The sequence below is a fragment of the Arvicanthis niloticus genome, chromosome 3 (genome assembly GCF_011762505.2).
Source record: "Arvicanthis niloticus isolate mArvNil1 chromosome 3, mArvNil1.pat.X, whole genome shotgun sequence".
In the NCBI taxonomy this organism is placed as follows: domain Eukaryota; kingdom Metazoa; phylum Chordata; class Mammalia; order Rodentia; family Muridae; genus Arvicanthis; species Arvicanthis niloticus.
In genome coordinates this window covers 49,684,750-49,708,342 of record NC_047660.1, presented here as the reverse complement: position 1 = coordinate 49,708,342, position 23,593 = coordinate 49,684,750, and the positions used below count along the sequence as shown (strand labels likewise).

General features: G+C 50.9%; 1 protein-coding gene across 3 annotated transcripts; it reads left to right on the top strand.

The window, feature by feature from the left end:
* The first annotated feature begins 4,001 nt into the window (after positions 1-4,001).
* Positions 4,002-9,330, top strand: Egr3 (early growth response 3). Of its 3 annotated transcripts, XM_034498434.2 has the most exons (3): positions 4,169-4,312; positions 4,737-4,789; positions 5,611-9,330. In XM_034498434.2, exons 2-3 carry the CDS (start codon positions 4,750-4,752, stop codon positions 6,618-6,620), a joined length of 1,050 nt encoding a protein of 349 aa, XP_034354325.1. In that variant the 5' UTR covers positions 4,169-4,312; positions 4,737-4,749; the 3' UTR covers positions 6,621-9,330. The 3 variants fall into 3 exon arrangements, with proteins under 3 accessions (XP_034354324.1, XP_034354325.1, XP_034354326.2); XM_034498433.2 differs by lacking the exon at positions 4,737-4,789 and having other exon boundaries at positions 4,002-4,312; XM_034498435.2 differs by lacking the exons at positions 4,169-4,312; positions 4,737-4,789 and adding an exon at positions 4,327-4,589.
* The last annotated feature ends 14,263 nt before the right edge of the window (positions 9,331-23,593 follow it).

Below are 23,593 nucleotides of genomic sequence, written 5' to 3'. Positions count from 1 at the left end.
GGGCTCAGGGTTCAGGTAATTAGGCTCTTGGCAATCTCTCTGGAGCCCGCCAATAAACCTGAAACAAACACCCTTAGCCCCTCTCCAGGAGGAATAAAAGGAAACACTCAGGGAAGGGGAAACAGGAGGGAAGAAAAACTTTTTTCTACACTGAATTCCGTCCCCAACAACCAGGGAACTGTAGAAATCTACAAAATCGCCACTGTAAACACTCCTCGCTGCTCCAAATTCCTGGTTGTGTCTACTGTCACAGAGCCATAGCTTCCTCCTACGGTCATCATCCAGGGTGACAGAGGGCATCTGCTGGCACTACAACCTGAATAGAAAGTAGTCATTTAAGGGCCTATGCTTGTAGGCTCCTTTCATGGCAACATAAAGGCCCCAGAATCTTCCACCCCATCCTGGGAGCCCCAGACATTCCAGGGTGTTAGAAAATGATTCAGGAACATTATAGCCTGCCTCTTGTCACCACCAGCTGTTGAAATCTTAATTCATGTCTTGGCTTGGGCAGAAAGGGGACCATTCCTAAAGCATCCCTAGATTGACACAGGTATCAGGCACCCAAATAGTAATTTACTTTGCTCTGTAAATAAACAGTATTTATTTTACATGACAAGCTGGAAGGGATGGCTTCCCCCACTGGGCACTTTTTACCAGCTGCATTGTCTAAATGCATCCCTGGGGCACACAAGGAGTGTGTCCATCATACAGCAGGATGGGAGAGAATACAGTTTAATAATAGTAATTGCTGTTTATTGAGTGCTTGCTGCAGGTCTGGTATAGGTACTCTCGGAAATTCTCTGATTTAATTCTTCCTATGAAGTCTGTATTGTTACCTCAATCAACAGATGAGAAGTTCAGTAGTTTCCCTTGTCACAGTGAAGCTCCGATAATATTGAGTGAACTGAAAACTTCCATTCAAATAGAACAAGTAGGAAAGAGGCTGGTAAGCAACAAGGTCCTGGTGCCAGCCAGCAGCCCCAGATATGTGCTTTCCCTCTTAGAAACAACAAGCTAACTATCCTTGTGTTCCCAGCCATCCTTGGAAAAGCAATAACTGACACTGGGACCGGAAAGCCTTCGAGTATCGCAAATGCTTCCACCACAGGCCCATATGGAAAAAAGAACAGGCCCCCCAGCTCCTTCTATGGAGAGAGCCCAACAGGTGGAAAGTGGATGGATGGTATCTAGGGTCCTTGCTAGTTGAGCTGGGCTGCTGAAGGCCTTCCACTTCCTTCCCACCACCCACTCAGGCTGATCTCTGCCTCACGCGGGGAGACACGGGCATTGCAGTCCGTCTTAGCCGTGCCACTTGGTCCAGGGCCGAGAACCTCGCAGCAAGTCCAGGCAGAAGGCAGGAACCCACCGAGACACCCTGCCCCTCCCACCGCAGTTCACCAGCCTTCCCTAGCACGCGCAGCAGGAAGCAATGCAGAGGCGCGCTCAAAGCTTGCGGGTACCCTAGGCACCCCTTCCCCGCCCCAACTGCCTGGCTCTCCGGCCAAAGGCCAGAGCTCGAGGCTAATTTTTCACGCCACCTCCCCCCTCCCGACCGCCTTCCTAGGTGACGCTACAGTCTGTGCGGTTCCTTTAAAGGCTGCGGGTTCCGTTCTTCCCTTTTCCACTGGATGCCAAAATATGCAAATCCGGGGACCGGAATCTGCAGCCAAATAGAGCAGGAGAAGGGGCGCGGCCGGCGCGTCACCGGATCCGCTCCTTGTATGGCTCTTCCCGGCTTGGCCCGCTGCCCCGCGACCCTCCCAGCAGCCGCGGAGGCCCCTCCCGCACCCAGCTAGGCTCACACCGCCGCCCACGCCCCTGACCAGCCGCTCCCCCCTCCAGGGATGGAGCCGGGGGCGGGAAGCGCTGCATGCCCTGATTCCGGCCGAAGCCCGGGACCGCTGCAGCGCGCAGTCTCCCCGCGCCGCGCGGGCGGAGGAGAACCCGGGGGCGCAGTGCTTCTAGAGCACCCGAATGGGTAGCCTGGAGGGAGAGGAGGCGGGGGTGGCAGAGAGGGGGCTCACGGGCGGCGGGAATCCCTCCTTTCCTAAGATCTAGAGGAGATCCGGGGGAGTCTGGGCCCTTCCCACCCAATGTTCTCCCCCAAACTGAGGGGAGGGAAGAGGGAGTGAGGTTGTCATCCACCCCCATCACAATGCGCAGCTCGGGAGTTCCTCCCACGCGTCCCCTGGCCCCGCATGGACCTCCCACGGCGTGAGGCCCGGGGATCCTCTCTGCCTCCTCGTCAACACTCCCACTCCCCCTGAGAGATGCAAGTTCCCCCAACCCCGACTCTGCAGCGAGGGACGCGGGATTCACCATGCCCACGCGGTCACTGAGGAGGGAATCCTCCCCCGCCAAGCCGGTGTGATTCGGGGTCGCGCCTCCGTGCTCCCTCCCTCTCCTCCCCCTCGCTCTCAGCCAGGCTGTGCGCTTCAGGAGCAGGCCTCGGGGAACACATCACCCACCCCCGGGATCCGCTGTCGAGGTGACAGCACCCTGGGTCGGCACAGGGGGCCGCCCTTGACTGCAAGGCACCCTCAGGCAGCAATGAGGACAACCCTGCGGGAATCAGAGAGGCTAGAGACTAGAGGAGACCGCCGTGGTGGCTTAGAAGCTGTGGGTTTCCGCATCTTCCTGCTGTAACTCAGTCGCAAGCCCTTCGCCAGCTGCAGTAGATAGCGACTGTGGCCCGGCCTGCTGGGCCCTCCTGCCATCCTGTGGCCAAAGGGATTTGCTTTAGAACCGTTTGGGAATTTATCTGGGAATTATTTGGTGCACGTGTTTTCTATCCCCTAAACTTCACTCTTCCCTACTCTCCACCAAAAACTCATGCCCTCGCCCCTAAAAGTATGGAGCTCCTGCCCACTGCGCAACTAGCTAGTCCGCTACACATTCCCGGGCCACTGCGCTCAACTGAGAGTCAGCGCGGGGTCAGGAACCCCAAGGGAGGCGCCAGGTCTGTGGGCGGTGAATCAGAATGATGTGGGCTCGAAAGTTCTAGGTGTCCAAGACTAAGGAGCCTTAGGACATTAGAACCCCTTCCCCAAAGGGAAATACTTCCTCTCTCCGAGTCCAGTCCTGGATAGGGCGCTGAAGGAAAGTCAGGGGTTGTGCGGGGATGGGGGTGGGGGGCGCCTGAGTCGAAGCCGTCACCTCCCCCTTTCCCAACAATTCCCAGACTGCTAAGGGACCTGTCCCCTGGTGTACTGAACTCTTTCTTCCTGCTGGGAGTGCTGGAGGCCAATTGCAAACAACTCCACCCCTCCAACCTCTAAATTCTGCCTCTAATGCAGCCCTTAAATAAAAACCTACATGTTTAGTTACAGTGTTTTCGACTGTGCACTGCGCGTCGCGCGCTTTGCGTTCGGCTTCGTCCCTCTTTTCTCCTCTCGCTTTCCTTCTTTCTAATCTTCTAATTGACTTTTTTTTTTTTTTTTTTTTAAAGAACGGCGAGCGGTGCGGGCGCTGCACGTTGGCTGCGGCCCGCTTCCTGCTTTCTAATGTTCCATTGTGAGGAGCTTCCATTGTGACGTCGCGCCCCTTCGGCTGGGCTTTGTCTGTCCATATATGGGCAGCTACGTCACGGAGCTTTCCCGGGGCTCAGATAAATAGACTGGTGGAGTTCCCTGGCTGGGAGCTTTTGGGCAGCAGTGAGCTAGCTAGGAAGCGGCGGGGCTGGTTGGTGGTGGTAGCAGCGGCGGCAGCGGCAGCAGCAGAGGAGGTGGCGGCGGCAGCGGCGGCGGTGGCTGTGGCAGATCGGGGGGCGGGGGGGTCGGCGGGCGCGTGTCTGTGAGATCAATACTGAAGCCGCGTCTGACCCCCTGGAGCCTAGATCCCCCCAGCCCAGCCCCCATCCCACTCCCCGCACACGCCCCACCCCACCCCCACGACCCAGCGTCGCACCGCACCAGCTGAGGCACCCGAGAGGATTACCCTCTTTGCCCCTCTCCCACCCACCGCCCCAAAAAGAGTAGATCCCCTCCCCTGACCCACCCCTTCCCCTTTTCATTCCCCCCTCCCCCCGAACTTTCCCTCTCGCATGCTTTTCCCCTGCACCACGGATCGCCTCTCTGATGCCGCTAGCCTGGAAGCTGCGTTAGGAACAGGCGGCGGCGGTGGCGGCGGCGGCGGTGGCGGCTGTAGCTCGGGAGTGCTATGACCGGCAAACTCGCCGAGAAGCTGCCGGTGACCATGAGCAGTTTGCTAAATCAATTGCCTGACAATCTGTACCCCGAGGAGATCCCCAGCGCGCTCAACCTCTTCTCCGGCAGCAGCGACTCGGTAGCCCATTACAATCAGATGGCTACAGGTAAGGGTGGCGGTGAGGCGGCGAGGCAGCGAGGAAGGAAAGGGGGAGGACGAGGAGGAGGGAGCGAGCTAGCGATGGATGCATAGATCGATGGATGCAGAAATGGATGGATGGAGACACGGATGGAAAGATGGGGGGCGCGCTGGGAATTTTCTGGGGGGCGAGTTGCTTTTCCCACCCACTCCTCCCGCCCTCCGAGATCGGGAAGGCTTGGTTGGAGACGCCACGGTTGAGGCTTCGGTTCTCCCGGGTGGGGGCAGCCGCCGACCGGAGGGAGGTAGGTGCGAGCAGCTCTGGGGTTCTCCCTCCCCACGCAGGGGGCCCGATCGCTGGACTGCGCTCAAGGCGTGGTGCTGTAGCCCCCTTTCTCGGGAGGAGCCCAGCGTCTTTTTCACCCGCGCTCTCCCCCCCCTTACTCCCTCAGCCTCCCACCCGGGATGGAGCCATGTGCGGCGTGGAGTCCCCACGGTGGGAGAGGTACTGCGACGCTGCCTTTCCGGGGCGTTCAGCAAAGCCATTGGGGGTGTGGGGACGGCGGGCAGAGGGAGGGGGCTCACCCACGGGGCGGGGGAAAGGGTTTGCCACCGGGGGCGATCCTGGGACCCGGGAGCTTGGGAACGGCGGCCGCTCCCGCCGTGGAGACATCGGCCGGTTTTCCGCCGCTCTCCACTCTCCTTAGCTGGGTTTAGGTTTTTCCCCTCCAGCCCGAGCAGAAAGCTCCTTCAGGCCGGGAGGAGACTGGGGCCGGGAGAGGCTCCCTTTACGGGCGGCACCCTTCTGCGCTCCGAGGACAAAAGCGTCGAAGCTCTTTGGGTCGGCCACCCGGGCTCAGCGCGCGTAGGGGGACATCGCTTTGGGGAGTGAAGGCGCGGCGTCTTGGAGTAGACAGGGCCGGGGGAAGAGGCCGAGTTGTATGTGCTGGAGAGCGAGAGCCGGGCGCGCTCCGGGTCTGAAACTACCTGTAGCTGCAGCTACCTGTCCGCCCCACCTCGGGAAGAACAACAATGCTCTCTCTCGCGCGTGCGTGTATGTGTGTGGTACGTGAGTGTGTGCGCGGCGTGTGCGGTGTGTGTGCCGGAGCCACTCCACACCCCGATCCGTAGTATTTTTGCCGTATCCAGGTTGCGCCGGGGAGCGCGGCACCGCCCGCTTTGCGCCGGGCTCGGCGTTCCTCTCGCCCCACGCGCTGCGCACTCCAGCCGGCCGCACCCTCTACTCCTGGGCAAGGACCTGGGCGCCGCGGCCCGGAGCCGGCTCGGCTTCACTCACCCCTCCCCTCTCTCCCCCGCTCTCCGCAGAGAATGTGATGGACATCGGTCTGACCAACGAGAAGCCCAATCCGGAACTCTCTTATTCGGGCTCTTTCCAGCCAGCCCCCGGCAACAAGACCGTGACCTACTTGGGAAAGTTCGCTTTCGACTCTCCTTCCAACTGGTGCCAGGACAACATCATTAGCCTCATGAGTGCCGGCATCTTAGGGGTGCCCCCGGCCTCGGGGGCGCTCAGTACGCAGACGTCTACGGCTAGCATGGTGCAGCCTCCTCAGGGCGACGTGGAGGCCATGTATCCGGCGCTGCCCCCTTATTCCAACTGCGGCGATCTCTACTCGGAGCCCGTGTCTTTCCATGACCCCCAGGGAAACCCTGGGCTCGCCTATTCTCCCCAGGATTACCAATCGGCCAAGCCGGCCTTGGACAGCAATCTTTTCCCCATGATTCCTGACTACAACCTGTACCACCATCCCAACGACATGGGCTCCATTCCGGAACACAAGCCCTTCCAGGGCATGGACCCCATCCGGGTCAACCCACCCCCTATAACCCCTCTGGAGACCATCAAGGCCTTCAAAGACAAGCAGATCCACCCGGGCTTCGGCAGCCTGCCCCAACCGCCGCTCACTCTCAAGCCCATCCGGCCCCGCAAGTACCCCAATCGGCCTAGCAAGACCCCGCTCCACGAGAGGCCCCACGCGTGTCCCGCCGAAGGCTGTGACCGCCGTTTCAGCCGCTCGGACGAGCTGACCCGGCACCTGCGCATCCACACGGGCCACAAGCCCTTCCAGTGTCGGATCTGCATGCGCAGCTTCAGCCGCAGCGACCACCTCACCACTCACATCCGCACGCACACCGGGGAGAAGCCCTTTGCTTGTGAGTTCTGTGGGCGCAAGTTTGCGCGCAGCGACGAGCGCAAGCGCCACGCCAAGATCCACCTCAAGCAAAAGGAGAAGAAGTCGGAGAAAGGGGGTGCGCCCTCTGCATCTTCGGCGCCCACCGTGTCCCTGGCCCCTGTGGTCACCACCTGCGCTTGAGGATCCGGTACCCAGATCCCTTCTTTTCCCTTCCAGTGCCTCCTGGCTGGTCGCCTGAAAGCGGGGAAAGCCAGTCACCGAGGCGCAGGGGCCGCGCCCTGATCTCGCCCTGGACGTACGGCCTCCTTGCCTCCCCTTCGACGCCCCCCATTTCCACCCTTTCACACCGGCCGGCGGTTGGGGGCTAGGGCTGGAGGCACTTTCTCCTTGCTGCCCCCTCTTAGCTAAGGCGTGGGGGCGGAAAGGTGGCGTCTAGCCCGCTTTGTTCAGTTAGGATCGCCTTGATCCAGGGGCCGCTGGGCCACGCCAAGGACCTGCGGGGGACTGAAGGCGGGGCCCATCCAACCTTCGCCAGACCCAAGCACCTCACTGTTTCCCCCCTCCAGTGTCTCCCTGTGTTCCCCCTCGAACACCCGAGAGGGGGAGGGGGTAAGGAGCGCACCAAAGCGCAGAGCTTGCTGCCCGCCGCACGCACGCGCGCTTGCGTGCGGTGATGCGCGCGAGTGTGTGCGTGCTCGCCTGTGTGTAGTGTGCGTGTGTATGTGTGTGAGTGTGGTGTGTGTGTGCGCGCGCGCACGCGTGTGTGAGACTCTTGAGCTGAACTGGGCTGTGTCTACCCCTAAACTCTTCTTCACATAAGGTCCTCAAGCCGTTGGGAGATGTCCCAAGCTAAGGGCCTGCATGTGACTGGAGGAGATGGTCTTCCATCTGCTCCTTAATGTTTCTTACAGAAATGCCTCGGATGCTGCAGCTGCTGCGGTGCTGCTGCCGCCGCCTCGGGTTTGGCCCCTTAGAGCCCCCTCCCTTTCTGAGCGCTTCCCTCTTAGGCCTCAGGGCAGTTTGATCTTTGGGGGAGAAAGAGCCACCTTTTAAAAAAGGAAATCATTTGCTCAGCCCCGCTTTTCAAAAATCTGTGTTCTTGAGCTTGCCCTCTGCCTCTCTCTCCCATCTTCTCTTTTCCCTTCTCAGGTTCTCACTGGGTCTCTCAAGATCTTTACCCAGAAAGGCAGGCCTCAATCAACCACCCAAGAGTTTGTCTCTGTCACATACCCATTCCCCATTCCTGGGAAGGCTGGCTCTATTCATTTGCCCTCTGTGATCACCAACACAACAGATAGAAGTGAAGTGTATGTATATGATGTTGGCATGTGTATGTAGATGTATGTGTGTGTTTCTTTATACACATATGTTTACATAACACACACTCTGTATTCCTAGCAAAATCAAATCTAAGGCATTTGGTTATCCAGTGCAGTGCACTGGAATAAAGAGAATTTGTAGGCATATACAGCTTAAATGATTTATTTTTATGAAAATGTTAACTGATGAGATTATATTTACCTGTGTATGTGTGTGAATATATGTGCACACGTGTATATATGCATACACATTCTGTTCAAATTGTCCTCAAAAATAGATGGGGAATTTTTGCATTAATCTGTGTTGCTGAATGAGGCACATCTGTTTCATGGCCCCATCGCACCTCCCCGCCCTACCTCACCTCTTCTCAGGAGCCCTCTACCCCAGCTGTCCTGCCCAGCCCTTCCTCACACAGGGTGGCCCTTTTGAAGTGGAGACTTAGAGAAGGGTGCTCTCCGACACAGCTTTCAGCACAGTCTTGACTGAATGTACTGTTTCCCTATTAGCGTCATTTCTCCTGTGGCCAGTAAGCTGCCCAGAGAGAAGCGACAAAGGTCTGGAGTTTACAGAATGTCTTGTTTTTAAAGTCACTTTATGCGTTTCCCACTTTTTTTTTAATTAAAAAAGCACCGTCTTTTGGTGGTGGATAAATAATACTAAACGGACTATAGTGCAAGGGAGGAAAAACTCGAAGAGCGGGGATTGTGGGGGATTGTGGGGGATTGTGAATTTCCAGGTACTCGGCTTTTTGTAGAAGGAGAAGTTTGCCAGGAGGGCCCATATTTTTTCAGCTGAAGGGTAAAATCTTTCTTTGCAGAGACAGTATTTTGCTGAATACTTTTTATAATGTGATGATTATTTAAAAACACACACACACACAATTTGGTCAGTTCAAAGCTGGAAGGAGGAATCAAATATCCTTTAATATTTTTTTCTTCCTCCTTCTGGAATATGCATGCCACTGCATGATAACTCTGACTTTTCCTTTGTTTTAATAAAACTGTTCTCAGACATTTAAGCTAAACTAAGAGAAAAAAAAAAAAAAACTTTGTTGCCAAAAGGTTGTGCTATCCCAATTTTTTATATGTCTGCATGTTTAAAAAAACAAAAACAACAAAAGAAAATGCACTCTTAACTTATGTGAACTGAGAGAAAAAAATCAGGTTTTAAACAGGAAAACCTATGGGGAATGATATTTTTTGAAAGACTTTTGTATACAGTTGAGTACTTAGAAAAAGACAAACCAGATGTAATATATTTTGTGGATGTTTTTATTTCTTGGATTTATAGTACCTTATACTAAGGTTAAAAAAAAATGCTTGATATTGTGAAGAGGTGAGGTTCTTCACCTACATTTCATTTACTTCTTGTCACATTGTTATGCCAATATAATATAGTTAATGAAAACAGCATTTTTAAAAGCAAATATTGAAACGGTGTAATGTTGTGCCGTTTGCCCTGTGAGCAAATGCCAATACAGTAAATATATTGTGTTTGCTGACAATCAGCCGGGCTTTAAATCTCATTTTATTTCTTGTTTTCACGGTATAAAGTTTTGGTTTGGCCTGGGTCTTTTTGTCTTGTTTTCTTTGCGGGCTTTGGAGGTCTGGTTGATAGGTTGTGGTGCCTGGATTTATGCTTCTTGCTATGAAATTTCTCAGAGCAGAACTAATGTCCCTGGATGGGGCTCAGAATTCTGTGTGGGTTCTGGTATTTCTAATCCAGTTTTGAGTCCTGATTCTGAGAGGATTCCACTCTACCCTTCTGGGATTCTCAGACGAGCCAATTGATTAGATGAGCAGGATGGATAAACTAAATTCACAGGAGTCAGGGCAGTGTCTTCTATCTAGAACCTTCTCTATGGTTTCCATGGGTAAATCTCCTGATTGGTTGGTCTTAGGACAAGACCCTGAAAGGCCTCTGGAACAGCACTGAGAAGTTATCTTGCTTAAGCTTTTGAAGCCTGAGAGACAAGTGGAGACTGGACATGGGTTCTTGAGGGTTGGCAAGGGAGACTGGCAGCCTTTCTGTGGTCAGATAATGAGGAGAGGAAGAGTCCGGTTTTAAAGTCCTCCAGCTTTAATTCCACTAGAACAGCTTTCCAGAGTCCTCACTACTTGTCAATGCCTAAGGAAGTCCTTAGAAAGTCTTATGAAGGAGTCAAAGATTTGATGCTTTTAAGGGAGAAAGGACTTCTGAGATTCCGAGCACACACAGAACAGGGAAAGTTTCTGTAGTGCCAACCCATGCACCTCTTGATTTCTATCTCCCGTGAAAACAGTGATTCCCGTGCCCTACAAGCTATCTCCCTCATCCTTAACTGACTTCCCTGACTAACCGAGGTGTTTTGCCATTGCTCTCAAGAGAATATTTGTCTTTTGTTTTTGTCTGCATCTCCCTTTTCCTTTCTGCTTGTCCTCAGGATGCTTTCTGATTCTAGACAAGTCTTTAGAAAACTCAATCCCTTCTCTCTGCCTGCCTTGCCTGCCCTATAGAAAATTCTGAGTATCTGGCATATAATCTGCTCTGGGTTATGGAAACACAGCACCAGATTGTAATGGAGAGTCAGCGTCTCGGCTATACACACCTACACTGAGCCAGCCCAGCATCAGAGAAACCACTCTTGCTATTATTATTAATGCAGGCCTGTCTCACTAAGGAATAATATCATTTCAGGTTGGCTATAGTTACCAGTAAGGTAAGGCCAGAGCTGTGTGGAGGGGGTGGTGGGCTGTAGCCCTAGAAAAGAATGTTTCTGAAGTGAGATGAATACAGAGAATGCAACACGTAATCTTAAATTCTTGCACCCACACAATTCTAGGTCACTCATTGGCTGCCATCTTGAATTCCTTTCTCTCCCCTCATGAAACTAATAATCCCAAACTCCAGCGTTATACACGACTGCACGGATCTATCCTTCTAATAGGAATCCAAGGAGGCTGAAAAGTCTTGGTGATTGAACCTGTAGACCAGCTCTCTGCTGAACTAGATGTTTCCTTCCAGATTTGTGTGGTTTTTCAGGTGAACTTTATCAGAGCTGAAGATATTATCACTGGATGTCTTCATAGTTAGCATCCTGCCCCACCTGTACCTTCTCCAACCAAACCAGGCCTTCAAAGTTGTACGCTCATCAACAGTGTACTATGCTGCATAATTAATAAATTCACTTCCCATTGGTGGCTATTACTCAACCCAACCTAGTTCAACCGCTGGGTTACTTGGCAATATGGCAGCCCGCCTGGCTGGCACCAACCCAGTGTGGTGTAATCACTGATTCAAACTTTGTAGCTAGCTAGATAAGGCTGCCCCAGATACCATCAAACTAGCTACCCAACCTGCCTGGGTTTTGTAAGTAATGAAGAGAGTCCCAGCCTGAAACTTAAAGACAAAATGGACATAATGAGGCATAAAGGTATAGACAGATAGTGCCGTGGCTCATTCCAAACAACACTTGAGGTGTCTGGAGGAGGATGAAGGGGTATTGCATACACATGCACACATGTACCACATTTGGTGTGGCACGCTGAACCGATGGCTGCAAAAGTTTACTGAGTGAGCAGTGTAAACTTTTACTTAGTGATTGGGGCATAAATGAGATACTTTTAAAGAAATTTGTAAGAAGAATATTTTTGTATGGTTGTGATGAACGTGTGTGTGTGTGTGTGTGTGTGTGTGTGTGTGTGTGAATATGTGCACACGCACACACGTGTGCACATTTACAAGTATGTAAAAAGGAACCACAGGATGGATTTGGGTGGGTACAGGCATTAGCTTCTGGATGGTTGTTCGTGTCCCCTCTTTGACAGTGCAGGGTTTGCCTGCATAGATGAGAGAACTGGGAACTTTCTCTGCTGGCCCTGATAATCTTCCTGTGTTTCTGATTGATAAATATAAGAGAAGCAAGCAACCCCTGAGTGTTCCAATGGCTAGCAACCACACTGGCAAAACCCCAGTGACCAGCAGGGGAAACGTGGGCTTCTAAAAGGTACCTTAGAGATTTAAAATTAGGATAACATTCTAGACATGACCCCCCTCCCCCCCCCCCCCCCCGCCAAGGGGTCATCTCAAAAAGTTCAGTCTTTGTATAGAGAAAAGAGAAAGAAAGGAAGAGTTCAGAGACCCTCAGCCAGACTGTCCCTAGAATACCCCAGAGGACATAGTCTCACCCATCCAACAAACACAGAGGCCAGGAGGACTTCTGGGTCCAGTAGCTTCTCTTTGTGTTTCATCTCTTACAGCTTTTTTCCCCCTTTGTTTAAAGGTTCCCTCACTCTGCTGTTTCCAAATTGGTCACCTATACAGTTCAGTGACAGAATAGGGGCGGGATGGGGTGGAGGCAGTGTTATAAGGCTCTAATGTGTCCCTGAATGTTACTCTCCTAGACATGGCCCTGGCTTCTCTCTGGTCTGGACCTGAGGCAGTCCCTGCCACCCACCTGCTACCAGGAACCCCTGACTCTAGGACAGACACATCATTTCTTTCCAACTAACAGAGATATAACCTATAGTTTTGTTAGCAATCTCAGCAAGGCACTGATACAAACAAAACATGGCCACAAAGCTGCAAATAAGGAGAATGCCACCCAAAAGTTTAACTGCTAGACTGGGCAGGAATCAGACCCTTGAAGTGGTTTCTTTAATATGACCTAACCTATTTCCTGGACACCACTTCAGGAATTCCTCGGAACATTCTCTCAGGGTCAGGACACATGGTCTGGTAGGAAAGGCCCTTTCTGTAGGTCTCAAAGATATCTTCTCCAGACCTTAGCCCCCTCCCCCTCTTCCTTCCCTCTGGGACTGGAACCCTTGTTAGTCTACCATTCTCTCTCACTGATCCACTGGTGTTCTCAGGGCCTTGATAATTTCACAAGAAGCACAGCTACCAATCCTTCAGGCTGGCTTTTCTCGTCCTGCTTGCCCAGGCCCACTGTCTTAAACTTTTCATTATTGACATCATGGCCCATGCAGACACACACTGCTCAACTGCCAGTGTGACTGTCCTTTGCAACACCCACTGAGTTGCTCTCTGTAGCCTCAGAAAGTCTTCCACCTCTCACCTCCCTGAAGGAAAGAGAAGCCGATTGGTCTTGAGGGTGGGGTTGCCCACATCTTTATCCCTGAAAACACTGCCCTTATCCCTGGGCCTGTATCCTTTGAATGGCACACTCCACTGGATGCTGTCCATCAGACCAGACCCATCAGTCCCTTGTCCCTACCAAAGTGTCAGACTAGTGACCAGAGCAGAACTGAGATTCCAAGCCCTTTGGCATCTTCTCAAAAGAGCTCTAGGTCGCTCAACAATTAGCATTTTTGCCTCTCCGTTTTGTATATTCTCACAGCCTTTCATTGCCCCTTGCTTCCTCCCCGCCCCTGCCCCCACCGCTTAGAAATATCAGTTCATCCCAACAAGAGAAACAAAACTTCAGTTGACCCATGGGATCTCAAGTCCCAAGGAAAGTCTCCTCTGAAGCACTCTGTTCAGATCTCAATTCAAAAATTAGGAGGTCACGTGATAACCCAGCAGCTATTCTGCTCTCCCCTCTGATTCTTAGCCTGCTTTGGAATTGTGACTTCCATCCAGGATCCAAATCTCAACTCAGCCACTTCGTTGCAGTGTGAGTATCAACAGATATTGTTACTGTCTACTTTGTAGTGCTGGGAATGGAGTCCAGGTCTCTCGTTCTATGCAGGTATTCGCCCTCTGAGCTGTACACCCAGACCAGGTTCTTGTCTCTGTGAAGCTTAGTTTCTGCCTGTCTTTTCATAGCTGTTGTGGAGTTCATGCAAGGTCATCTATATATTGCTGGTTCATTGAAGATACCCTATCAGTGTTAGTCTTGTCTCTGAGTCCTGTCCCATGTTCCAACCTTCTAAACATCACTGTGAGCAAAATGGCTCTATGTCCAACCTAGAATCAGTGCATTACTTCAAACACCTCCAGAAGACAGTGTAGGCCTCGATAGCTCTGGCTATCTGCTGAACATGTGGGAGGTTACCAACATGTGGGGGTTCTACACTCCCCAAACCCTTCATCCACCCAGAGAGAGCACAGGTGGTTCTTCCTCTTGGCCAAAGTTGAGGTTCACCATTGTCATTCCCTGGCCTGGTTCTATTGTTCTCTCTTTCACCAAGATGGGTGGATGTAACACCTTCCTGATCCAGTATCACCTGCAAAGTCAATTAATGTGTCATTGGGCTGTTGCCTGCTTCCTGATTCTTATCAAGGATTTAAATAAAACACAGCTGGTCTAGTTCTGAGCTGTCCGTCCCTCACCCTTGATACCAGCAGGGTTCTTAGTCATTCACTCTTGATTGAACTCAGCTCTTAGCTTCCAGTTACAAGTCTGGTGGTATTGTCCCTCACCCAGCCCCAGTTTGGGAGTAGAATAAATTCCTGAGACTTGATGGCATGGTTTCCTCTGAGAGAACCATGGGCATCAAGGCCCTTCTCTAATCCTCCCTCTTGGGGGGAGGTGCTCTTAAATTTGTAATCATTTAACCAAACATGCTCTTTTCTTAGGTGAGAAGACAGAAGTTACAAAGGTTTGAAATTTGTCCCGATGCAGCTAGTAAGGGCTGAGGTCATTTCAAATCCTCTTCTGGTCAGTGGAGGGTTCCAGGGAACCACCATGCATACCCTCTCTAACCTAGTGAATATTTGCAACATATTCTAGGCATCAAAGCTTTAATAGTGAAGCAAAGGGCCCTGAATTTTCAAAGCTCATCTTCTCCACGGCAGAGACAGGTAAAACACAAACAAGCAAATATGTGTTGTGGCTGACTGTGATAGGAGATACGGAGTGCAAACAGAGCGGGCTTATAAAAAGAACGGAGAGCCCTGGAGGGAGGGATTTGCTGCTTGATGGGTGGTCTAGGACTGCCTCACAAGGAGGGGGCCTGTAAGCACAGGCCCAAGATGGAGTGAGCAGGCAGACCCAGCAACAGGATACACAAGTGCAAGGGTCCTGAGGAGATGATGTCTTAGAATGTTCAAAGAAACTCTGGGAGCCAGAGTGCCTAGAGAAAGGGGGTCGGCCAAGTCATAAAAAAGAGAGGCAGTGTGGGGCCAAATCATTGCAGCTTCTTAAAAGAAATTCATACATCCAAAAGAAGCCAAAAAAAAAAAAAAAAAAAAAAAAAAAAAAAAAAAAAAAAAAGTCTCGTGAGCCCCGAACAGTCCCAACATGCACCTGGACTGCTAAGCCAAATGGCAGTTGCCTTATTCCTCTCCACAGGTTCTCTCCCCTCTTCACTTCCAAAGACCCCATCTCTCTCACTGGCCTTTGGATTTTCTGACTCTGACCTTCTTACTTTCCTTTTCTTGTTTGAGAGGTCACAGATCCCTGGTGATCTGTACACCGTAGCTTTGCTAAGGGGAATCAGAACTGCCCCCCTGGAGAGCCACAAACCAAGAGTATTCCAACCTCCTGTTGACATTTGCCAGGGTACCAAGTTCCTAGTGGGGTAGATAACTCCTCTTCCTACTCCCAAGCCTAGGAGAAGGAACAAACATCAATCATTAATGGGTCCTACAAAATCACCTTGTCTGTGGCTGGAGTAACGTTTTCCTGCCTCAGCCCAAAGCTGGCAGATGGCCAGGCTCTGAAAAATGGGCATATTCTTGTATATTCCCTCATCCCTGAGCATGTTGAGTGGGACATCCCTAATAGAACTTGAGCTAACATGTTCTCCGTAGATTCCCTTGCCATGTCCCCAGAGTCCCTTGCCGTGTCCCTGGATTCTTGTGAACCTTGGTCTTGTGGATTCATTTCTATAGCTTCTGTAATAGTTTCATCCCTGGATGTTTGGGGTCTTCTATTTCATGCCTCTCTTCAAGTCTCCATCTTTCCCTGGCAGTGCTGTGCCATCAGACCTGCTTCCCAGTTCATTCATTCATCTGTTCACTTATAGTAAAACTTATTAACCCATATAGCTAGAGTTCTTAGCTCTCGGAGAAGGCAGTCACACTACAAAGATAAATGAGACATTGTCTCTGCCTCCTAGTATTTACTGGGGACAGAAGGGAGGTAAACTGAGTTAAGCAGATGATTTCAACATATTGGGACTGGTGGTCCCCAGTAAGGAGACACCCAAGTCAGAATCTAATGGTAGGTAGGAAAGCAAGTATTGAGGAAGCTGTGAAGAGGAGAAGAATTTGTGGAGGATCTCAGAGAGTCCTCTTCTAGCTCTCACAGTACAAGTCCATACCCTCCAGAGCATCCTATATGCCATGTGCTGGGCTGAGGACTGCCACTTGAATGATCCCACTGCACTCCAGGTAGTGAGGAACTTCTAGGATCCTCACTGGGTGGCCTGGGGGGTTGCTGCCTCTTTTTGTCCTTTCTTTTTCCCAAAGGGGGAAAAAAGAAAAATCCCAGTGTCTCTGGGCCTCCAGGATGGCAATACCCAGCTTGGCATCTCTAGGGTGTGGACAGCTGGCTTGTGGAGGTTGTCCAACCCAGATGACATGTCCCCATGTTACACTCTGGTTGCTTCTAGCTACAGGGAAGACTTCAGGAGCTAGGAGAGCACTGAGGAAGGACACACTGCCTTCAGATTTGCTTGGGACAAACCGATCATCTCTCTGGGGTGTGGAAGCCTCTTCCATGTGGGACCCAAGGAGGGGAGCTCCTCAACCATTCAGGGAATGGACAAACCTCCGGCTTCCCTTTTCCCAGTCTCTCTTTTACTCTTCCTTTGCTGCTGCTGCTGAGATCAGGCCTCCCTACTGTAAGACAAAACTGTCCCTTTGGAACTTAGTCTCTTCATTTGGCTTAGCCAGGATCCCCAGCCATAATGCTAGTTGTTGACAGAGAAGATCTGCTGTAATGTAAGATTACAAAAAGAACTATCCTGGCCCAGAAGCCTGAAGACCATTGGGAGAGGCAAATAGGGATACTTCTCTTGCTGTGGGTGAATATTCTAGAAGCCAGGTCTAACTTCCGACTTTAAGCAGGTCAGGTAAACAAGCCACATAGGCTCCAGATGGCTCAGAGGTGACAAACCTGGGAACAATCCTCCTTCTCTGTGGCAATGCATCTTCTGGGTGTTAGGGCACCGAAATTTCTAGCCAATGAGAAGGTGTTTCATGTAACAGGTCCACAGCTCTGAGCCGCACTGCCTCAGGAGTTAGGAAACCTGGCTTCACCTCCTGGCTCATACACTGGGGCAAAGATGGATGACATTTGCAGAGTCACAGTCCTCTGGGTCTTGAAGGCCTCATCAGAAAAGCTACCATAGCAATTGACTGTTGACTACCACATGCAAGTTCCAGGACGGTCACACCATACACAAGATCCCCTCTTTCTATCTCACATCTAGAGCCAAGCTTGGGCTCAGAAACATCAGGCAAGGCTCAAACTCAACACCCCTCTTCCCTCTGCTCTGAAACACCACCCTGTCCTCTGTGGATGTCTTGGAGGCTCCCTTGGCTTCCTGAGGCTCCCAGTCCTGGCACCCGGCTACCTGACTTTGGATCCTTTCTGCCTAAGGCAGTATTCTAGTCTGCACTTGCTTCTTGGAATGTGTTTATAACCCCCCTTTCACTTATGTTTTCTTGAAAATATATAGAAACTGACATGGAGTTATAATCTCTAATCTGAGGTCACATTCAAACCCAGGCAAGAAACGCTCAATAATGCCCTGTTCAGATCTGCCTCAGAATGGCCCAAAAGGGAACTTCTACCCTGATGAGGGAGCAGCAGGGACCTGGAAGGCTCAGAATCTCTATCTCAGAGCCATCCTTTGTTCCCTACTGCAGAAAGCCCTCTGAGCTAGTTGTTAGCCCCCCAACCACCCACCAAGGCCTCTCACAAAGGTCTGGGAACCTCAATGCTTCTCATCCCCAAAGTCCAAGTGCGCTCCTCCCAAAGGTAGCTGCCAGGAGCCAGTAGTCCCTCCCTACTGGCACACCCTCATGCCCTTATCTCCAGCATCAGCCATTTATTCCATCCATACTCTGCTGTGGCGTCTGCTGGGTTACTCAACATCCCTAGGTCAAGCTAGTGTCGGATAGGTTGAGTCATTACCTCCTTCTCCTCCCAGCCCTCCCAGGTCCCAGGGTTGGGCTGGTTCAGCAGGCTTCCACCTTCTCTGTCTCCCGCTTCTAAGCCTGGGAGCCTCCCAGGACCAGAGACTCTTCCTGACAGTCAGCCTCATTTGGTTTTTCCTGGAACAGCTGCTTTCACCATTCAGACCATTTGACAACACACCTGAGTTTGTTCTCCCTCTATCTCCTCACTCACCTCTTTCTTTGACAAGTCATGGAAACTTGGAGCTAGCCATAACCTCAGCCTTGGATGACACATCTATAAAATGGGGATAATCATACTTCTGCCTTGGGGCAGGACACTGGGTCAGCTTAGTTCCCAGGACCTTCTTGCCATTCTCCTATGCTTGCTAATCTCAGTGTGTGCATCCTTTTCTCTTGCTCTGAGAATACTTTATCCATGAACACTTAGGAGTCCTAGTTCAATGCACCCTTTTTGTTTGGTTGGTTGGTTGGTTGGTTTGGTTTTTTTATTTTTTTCTTATTTTCTTTCTTTATTTTCTTCCCTCCTTTTTTCCTTTTTTTTTTTTTTTTTTTTTTTTTTTTTTTTTTTTTTTGACAGAGGCTTCTCTATGTACCCCTGGTTGTCCTGGAACTAATTCTGTAGACCAGGCTGGCCTCGAACTCTAAGATCTGCCTGCCTGTTTCTTGTGAGTGCTGGAATTAACGGTGTGCACCACTACACCAGGCTTCAATGCATCTCTATTATCCATGCTGCAAGCCCCTTCTTTCCATTCACATCCTATTCTCAGGATCCCTGTAGGAATCTCAGCAAGTGTGACACCCACCAAACAGTCCTTCAAACAACGCTCCCACAAATCCTGGGCCCTGCTTCCTTCTCTACTCAGTCCTGTCCTGCCTAGGAAAACACACAGATTAGACAGAAAAGTCCAAATCCCTTTTGGGGACAAGGGACTAGGCTCTGCTGTCTGTTCATCCAGTGCCTTGGAGACAGCAAGGCCCTCCGAGATGCCCTCTGCGTGTGTCTCAGGCTTATGCAGCCCCCATCTTTGCTCACACCCTGCACACACATGCACTCAGCAGCTCCTGCTCTTCCTCCCCCTCTCTCTTCTCTCTGCTCTGTGCCTCCAAGACACACCCTCCCAACCCACCAATCCCACCTCTGCCACTGTGCTCTCTCACAAGCCTCGGCTCCAGAACCTGCACTGGCTTCCTCCACCCCCAAAAGGGTGGGCCCCCGGAGGCCCACAAAACAAACATGCCTCTTTCTCTGACATCCCTTATAGGCTTTTCCCAAACCGGTCTACTGCAGCCTCTCACCTCCCTTTCCTTGAATGGGGGGAAGGGAGAAGCCAAAAACCCCCACAACCCAGCCACCTCTCCCCAGCATCTGGTGAGAGGGACAAGAGGAAGGAAGAACTGTGGGTTCTTTTCCACGAGACTCCTAGATTTTGTACCAAAATGCAGGGTGTGCTCCTGTTTGCATTTTTTCTTTCCTTTCTGAAAATAACCATGAAACTATCATTTCCTCCCACTGCCTTTTCCCTATCTTATTTGGATTTAGCAGGGCTGCTAAGAGAGGTGGTTTGGAGCCACTGGCAGCCTCCTGCTTTGGCCTTGGTCTCCCAAACTTACAGGTGGCACTTGAGGAGGTGCACCTGTTGGGTAGAGTCCTTGGGGTGGAAAGGAAAGAGTACAACCGCCAGTCACCACAGGTCTCTGCTACCTTGTCAATGATGTTTGGAGAACCAGAGTCGGTCCTGCCTGGTCTTCAGCTTGTCGAGTTTAAGGACAGCCCCTGGCTTGGTTGTCTGCAGCGTGTTTGAGGTCATGGGGTCCAACAGTTTGAGGCTCTCCCTTGGAACCTAGGCCAGGAAGCTGCCACAAATGCAGAGGGGTTGATGTATAGGAATCTGTGCTTATGTCAAGAGAAGTGGGGAGCATACCGTGAAGGGGCTTCTCATTTTCATTTTTTCATCTGTCCCAGCATCTCCTGTGTACTGCCATGCTAGAAATTCATGCTACTCATTAGGAAGCAGGTCTCAAAAAGAAGTCAGCTTCAGGATAGGTCCCCCAAAGGAACCTCGCTAGCTTCACCCAGTTGCCTCCAAGGCCATTCTCCTGAACCTCACTGGGCTCCCCCACCACCCCTGTTCTCAATGTAGAGGTGCCAATGGGCAGAATTCCAGGCTTCTCTGACAGCTTGGGGACACTGAGGTATAAGGACAAGAATAGGCACATTTTGCAGAAGGTAGAACAAATAAAGACGGAGGGGTGACATGCCAGGCCTCCCTGCCTTGAACACCCTTCTACAAGATGCTCTATCCAACATGCTGTGGCTCCAGCCACTCTGTCCCCTGGTGTCCCTGATGCCTGTAGCTTAGTGGCTTTGCCTCAGTCTGAAAGGAGCACTGCAAGACCAAGGGTGGCTGAGATTGAGAGAGAGGACTGTTTGAGGACTGGAGTGTCTTGGCCTGGTCCTCCCAAAGTGGAGGGCTGGGAGTCCTCAGCACCCTCCTCATCCTAGCTTGGACTCTCTTCCTCCAAACTCCTCCAAGCTACATATCTTCCATGGGGAAGATCACTACAGGTATAGGGGTAACATCAGGTATGACTCAGTGATATTACTGGCTACTGAGTTAGAGGAATGAGACCTTTTCCACATGTCCCTCATTCAAGGCACAGTTTTTCCATTTTGATCAGACTGAGTGGCTTGTACCCTGTCCAGTTACTCAGAATCAGCCTGCTTCATTGAAACCTCATCCCTTTCTCGGATAGTTCTAGACCACCCAAAAGACAGAGGCCTGGAGATGAAATATTTCCCCACTTCCACAGCCCTTCCCGACATACCTACACCTATGCCCCGAATTGTCCTGCCCCTTCCTCTCTAGCAGGACCCTTCTCCTCCCCCACTCCCAGCACCAGGCTGGGTTGCTGGGCTATTTGAGGCCCTGTTGGCCCTGTGGTGTAATCAGTGCCCGGGGATAATTGCCACCTGTCCTGCCAGTGTCTGGGGGCTGTCTCGTCCACAGCAACAGCAGGCAGACATGGGGCAGCCAGGCCTGGAGCAAGGTCAGGTTAGGGCAGTCCTGCCCACACCCTGGTCAGCTTGCCACTCAGGGGACCTGCAAGGATTCCCTAGGAAATCTACATGCCTCTGGAAGCTGGGCTTACCCAGAACATCCAATGGCTTCATCTGAGGGGGAATGGGGCCCTAGTCAGAGACAAAAGTCTCAGAACTAATTTATTCTAGCATTATCAGCCCCAAACACAAGCTGTCTTCTGATATCATCTGCAAGCTGATCAATGGGAGGAGCCACCAAGCAAGAGGAACTTTACCCTGATTGTCAGCCCACCTTCATCAGAGTGCTAGCAAGGCTTAGTGCTTGAGAGCAAATCTCCCATAAATGCCATTTGCTAGGTTTTTTTTTCTTTTTGTAATCGAAGGTAATTTAGACAGCCTAGGTTTAAATGCATCTCCCGGGGGTCAAGACTATAGCCTTGGATAACTAGTTTAACCTCAGTTTCTCCATATATATATATATATATATATATATATATATATATATTAGAAGAACTGCATTGCTGAACTGCTATGCAGGGTATATTATCTAATACATATAGAATGACTTTGTTACCTGGTGCTACCAAGACTCCCCAATGGTAATTATAGTTATTGGGAACTGTAGAAGGCATATAGCAAGGGTGAGAAGCTTCCATATACCAGCCTAAAGATACTCAGAAAAGCAAAACCAGGAGAGATTCCTAAATACTGCCTGGAAACACAGGGGTTCTCAACCTGTGAGTTATAATGCCTCTGCAGGTCAAACAACCCTTTCACAGGGATTGGATATCAGGTATCCTGCATATCAGATATTTACATTACACTTCATAACAGTAGCAAAATTACAACTATAAAGTGGCAACAAAGATAATTTTACAGCTGGGAGGTCACCACAACATGAGGAACTGTATTAAAGGGTCACAGCATTAGGAAGGTTGAGAACCACTGTTCTAAGAAAGCCTGCTTCTATCTCTTTCAACCCTGTTCACTCCAAAGCAGTGCCTTGTAAGCGCTGCAGGCCAGAGAATACCTAACACCTGTGGATGTTAATGTCCGAAACCGAATCTGTATTTGTAATGAATGTGTAGCCGAAACCCTGCTCCTTGGAGAAGTTGAACAAATGTCCTATTTCTGCCTTTTCCAGTATTTTTAGCACTTAAAATTATGCGTATCCAAGTATTTAAAATTCTTCACACAAGTGTCCACAGACCTACTATGTGAAAGGCCACTCAGAACTACTTCTTCTCAGAATGGGAGGAACGAGCTACAAATCTATGCCAAGAGGCCGGGGTCCCCAGAGTCAGCCAATCCCTGATGAAAGGTCCTTACCACAAGGGCCAGAGCTGCTCGCCTGGACCAAAAGGCCAGAGCAGGAAAATGTCCTAGCCCTATAGCTTCACAGCAACAAGGTAGGAGCAGAAAAAAACTCAGGTAAAACCAGCCAAACACAGCAGATACTGCTCCTTGGGAACAGAGGAAGGAGGGTGCTGGTCCAGAGAATAGTGTGAGTGCCGCCTCTTCTGACAGCAAATTCCAGCTCCAGATGAAGGCTTCAGGACCCTATCCAGGAACAGTTCTTAGTCTTACTATGTGTCACCTTAATAACATTCCCACCAAGGCCAGGAGCCCTGTCTTTAATGGTTTATCTCCATCTCCCATTCCAGTGTACTCTGGACCAACCTGGGGAAATAGGCCACTAAGGGCTATTTACATGGCTATTACACCCCCGGCAGTTAGTTGTCTACAGTGAGAACCTACTGCTGTGGGTTGAGCCAGACTTCAGGGGTCTCCCCTGCACCTCACACCCCAGTGCCTGGGGATCATCCAGATGGGATTGTTTTGCTCCTGATCTCTCTCTCTCTCTCTCTCTCTCTCTCTCTCTCTCTCTCTCTCTCTCTCTCTCTCTCTCACTCACTCACTCATCTCTCCTCTGGGCCTGTGAGCTAATTGGAGAGAAGGAGGGGGAGGAGGGGGACGCTGCTCGCCTTCCCCGTTATCTGCAGCAATCCTGGGTGACTAATGCTCCCAGTTGGTGAAAAGGCAGTGTAATCAAAACACTTTTTTTTTAGTCCTTAAACTTAGTCATTCTTCCAGAGTGGAGGAAGGGGGGGGGGGGAGCCCACAGCAAGCACCATGAAATGCAAGCTGAGAGGCTCCCACTGCTGGGTGAAATCAAAGCATTGACTCTGGAGGCTCCCTGCAGATCTAAGGTCTGCAGCCCTACTCCTTGGTGTCCTGGCTAAACTTCTTCTGCACCTTTGTTTGCCCTGGCTTCCCTTGACATCTGGGTTATGGGCTCCCTGAAGGTCTTCCAGGCTGAGTCAGGAGGTGCCCTTTGCTCTCACCCTACCAGGTGCTGCCATCTGCTGGTGCCAGCTTTTGAAAGGGCAGGAAACATTAAAGTGCTCTTTGTTAGGGACTTCAGTCCTGACTCTCCTTCCGGCTCCAAATGCTGGCCTAAGAGCCTACTGCACCTTGACAGAGCTAAAGACAGTCAGAAGTGACAAAGAACTTTGGAAGTCATTAAAGAGAGGTGATAAACTCAAGTGGTTAAAAAAGCAGAAACAGAACTAGGTTGTCCCGTAGGGATTCTCCTTCATCACTCCATGGCTGTGCTTCACACCTGTAAGATGGCATCAGTGATAGCATCACCTACCTCATAACATTGTTGTAAGAATTAAGTATTGGTCACCTAGAATAGTATATGGCATGGCTTGCATAGCTGATCGATTATTAACTATTTGTCATAATAACAAAATAA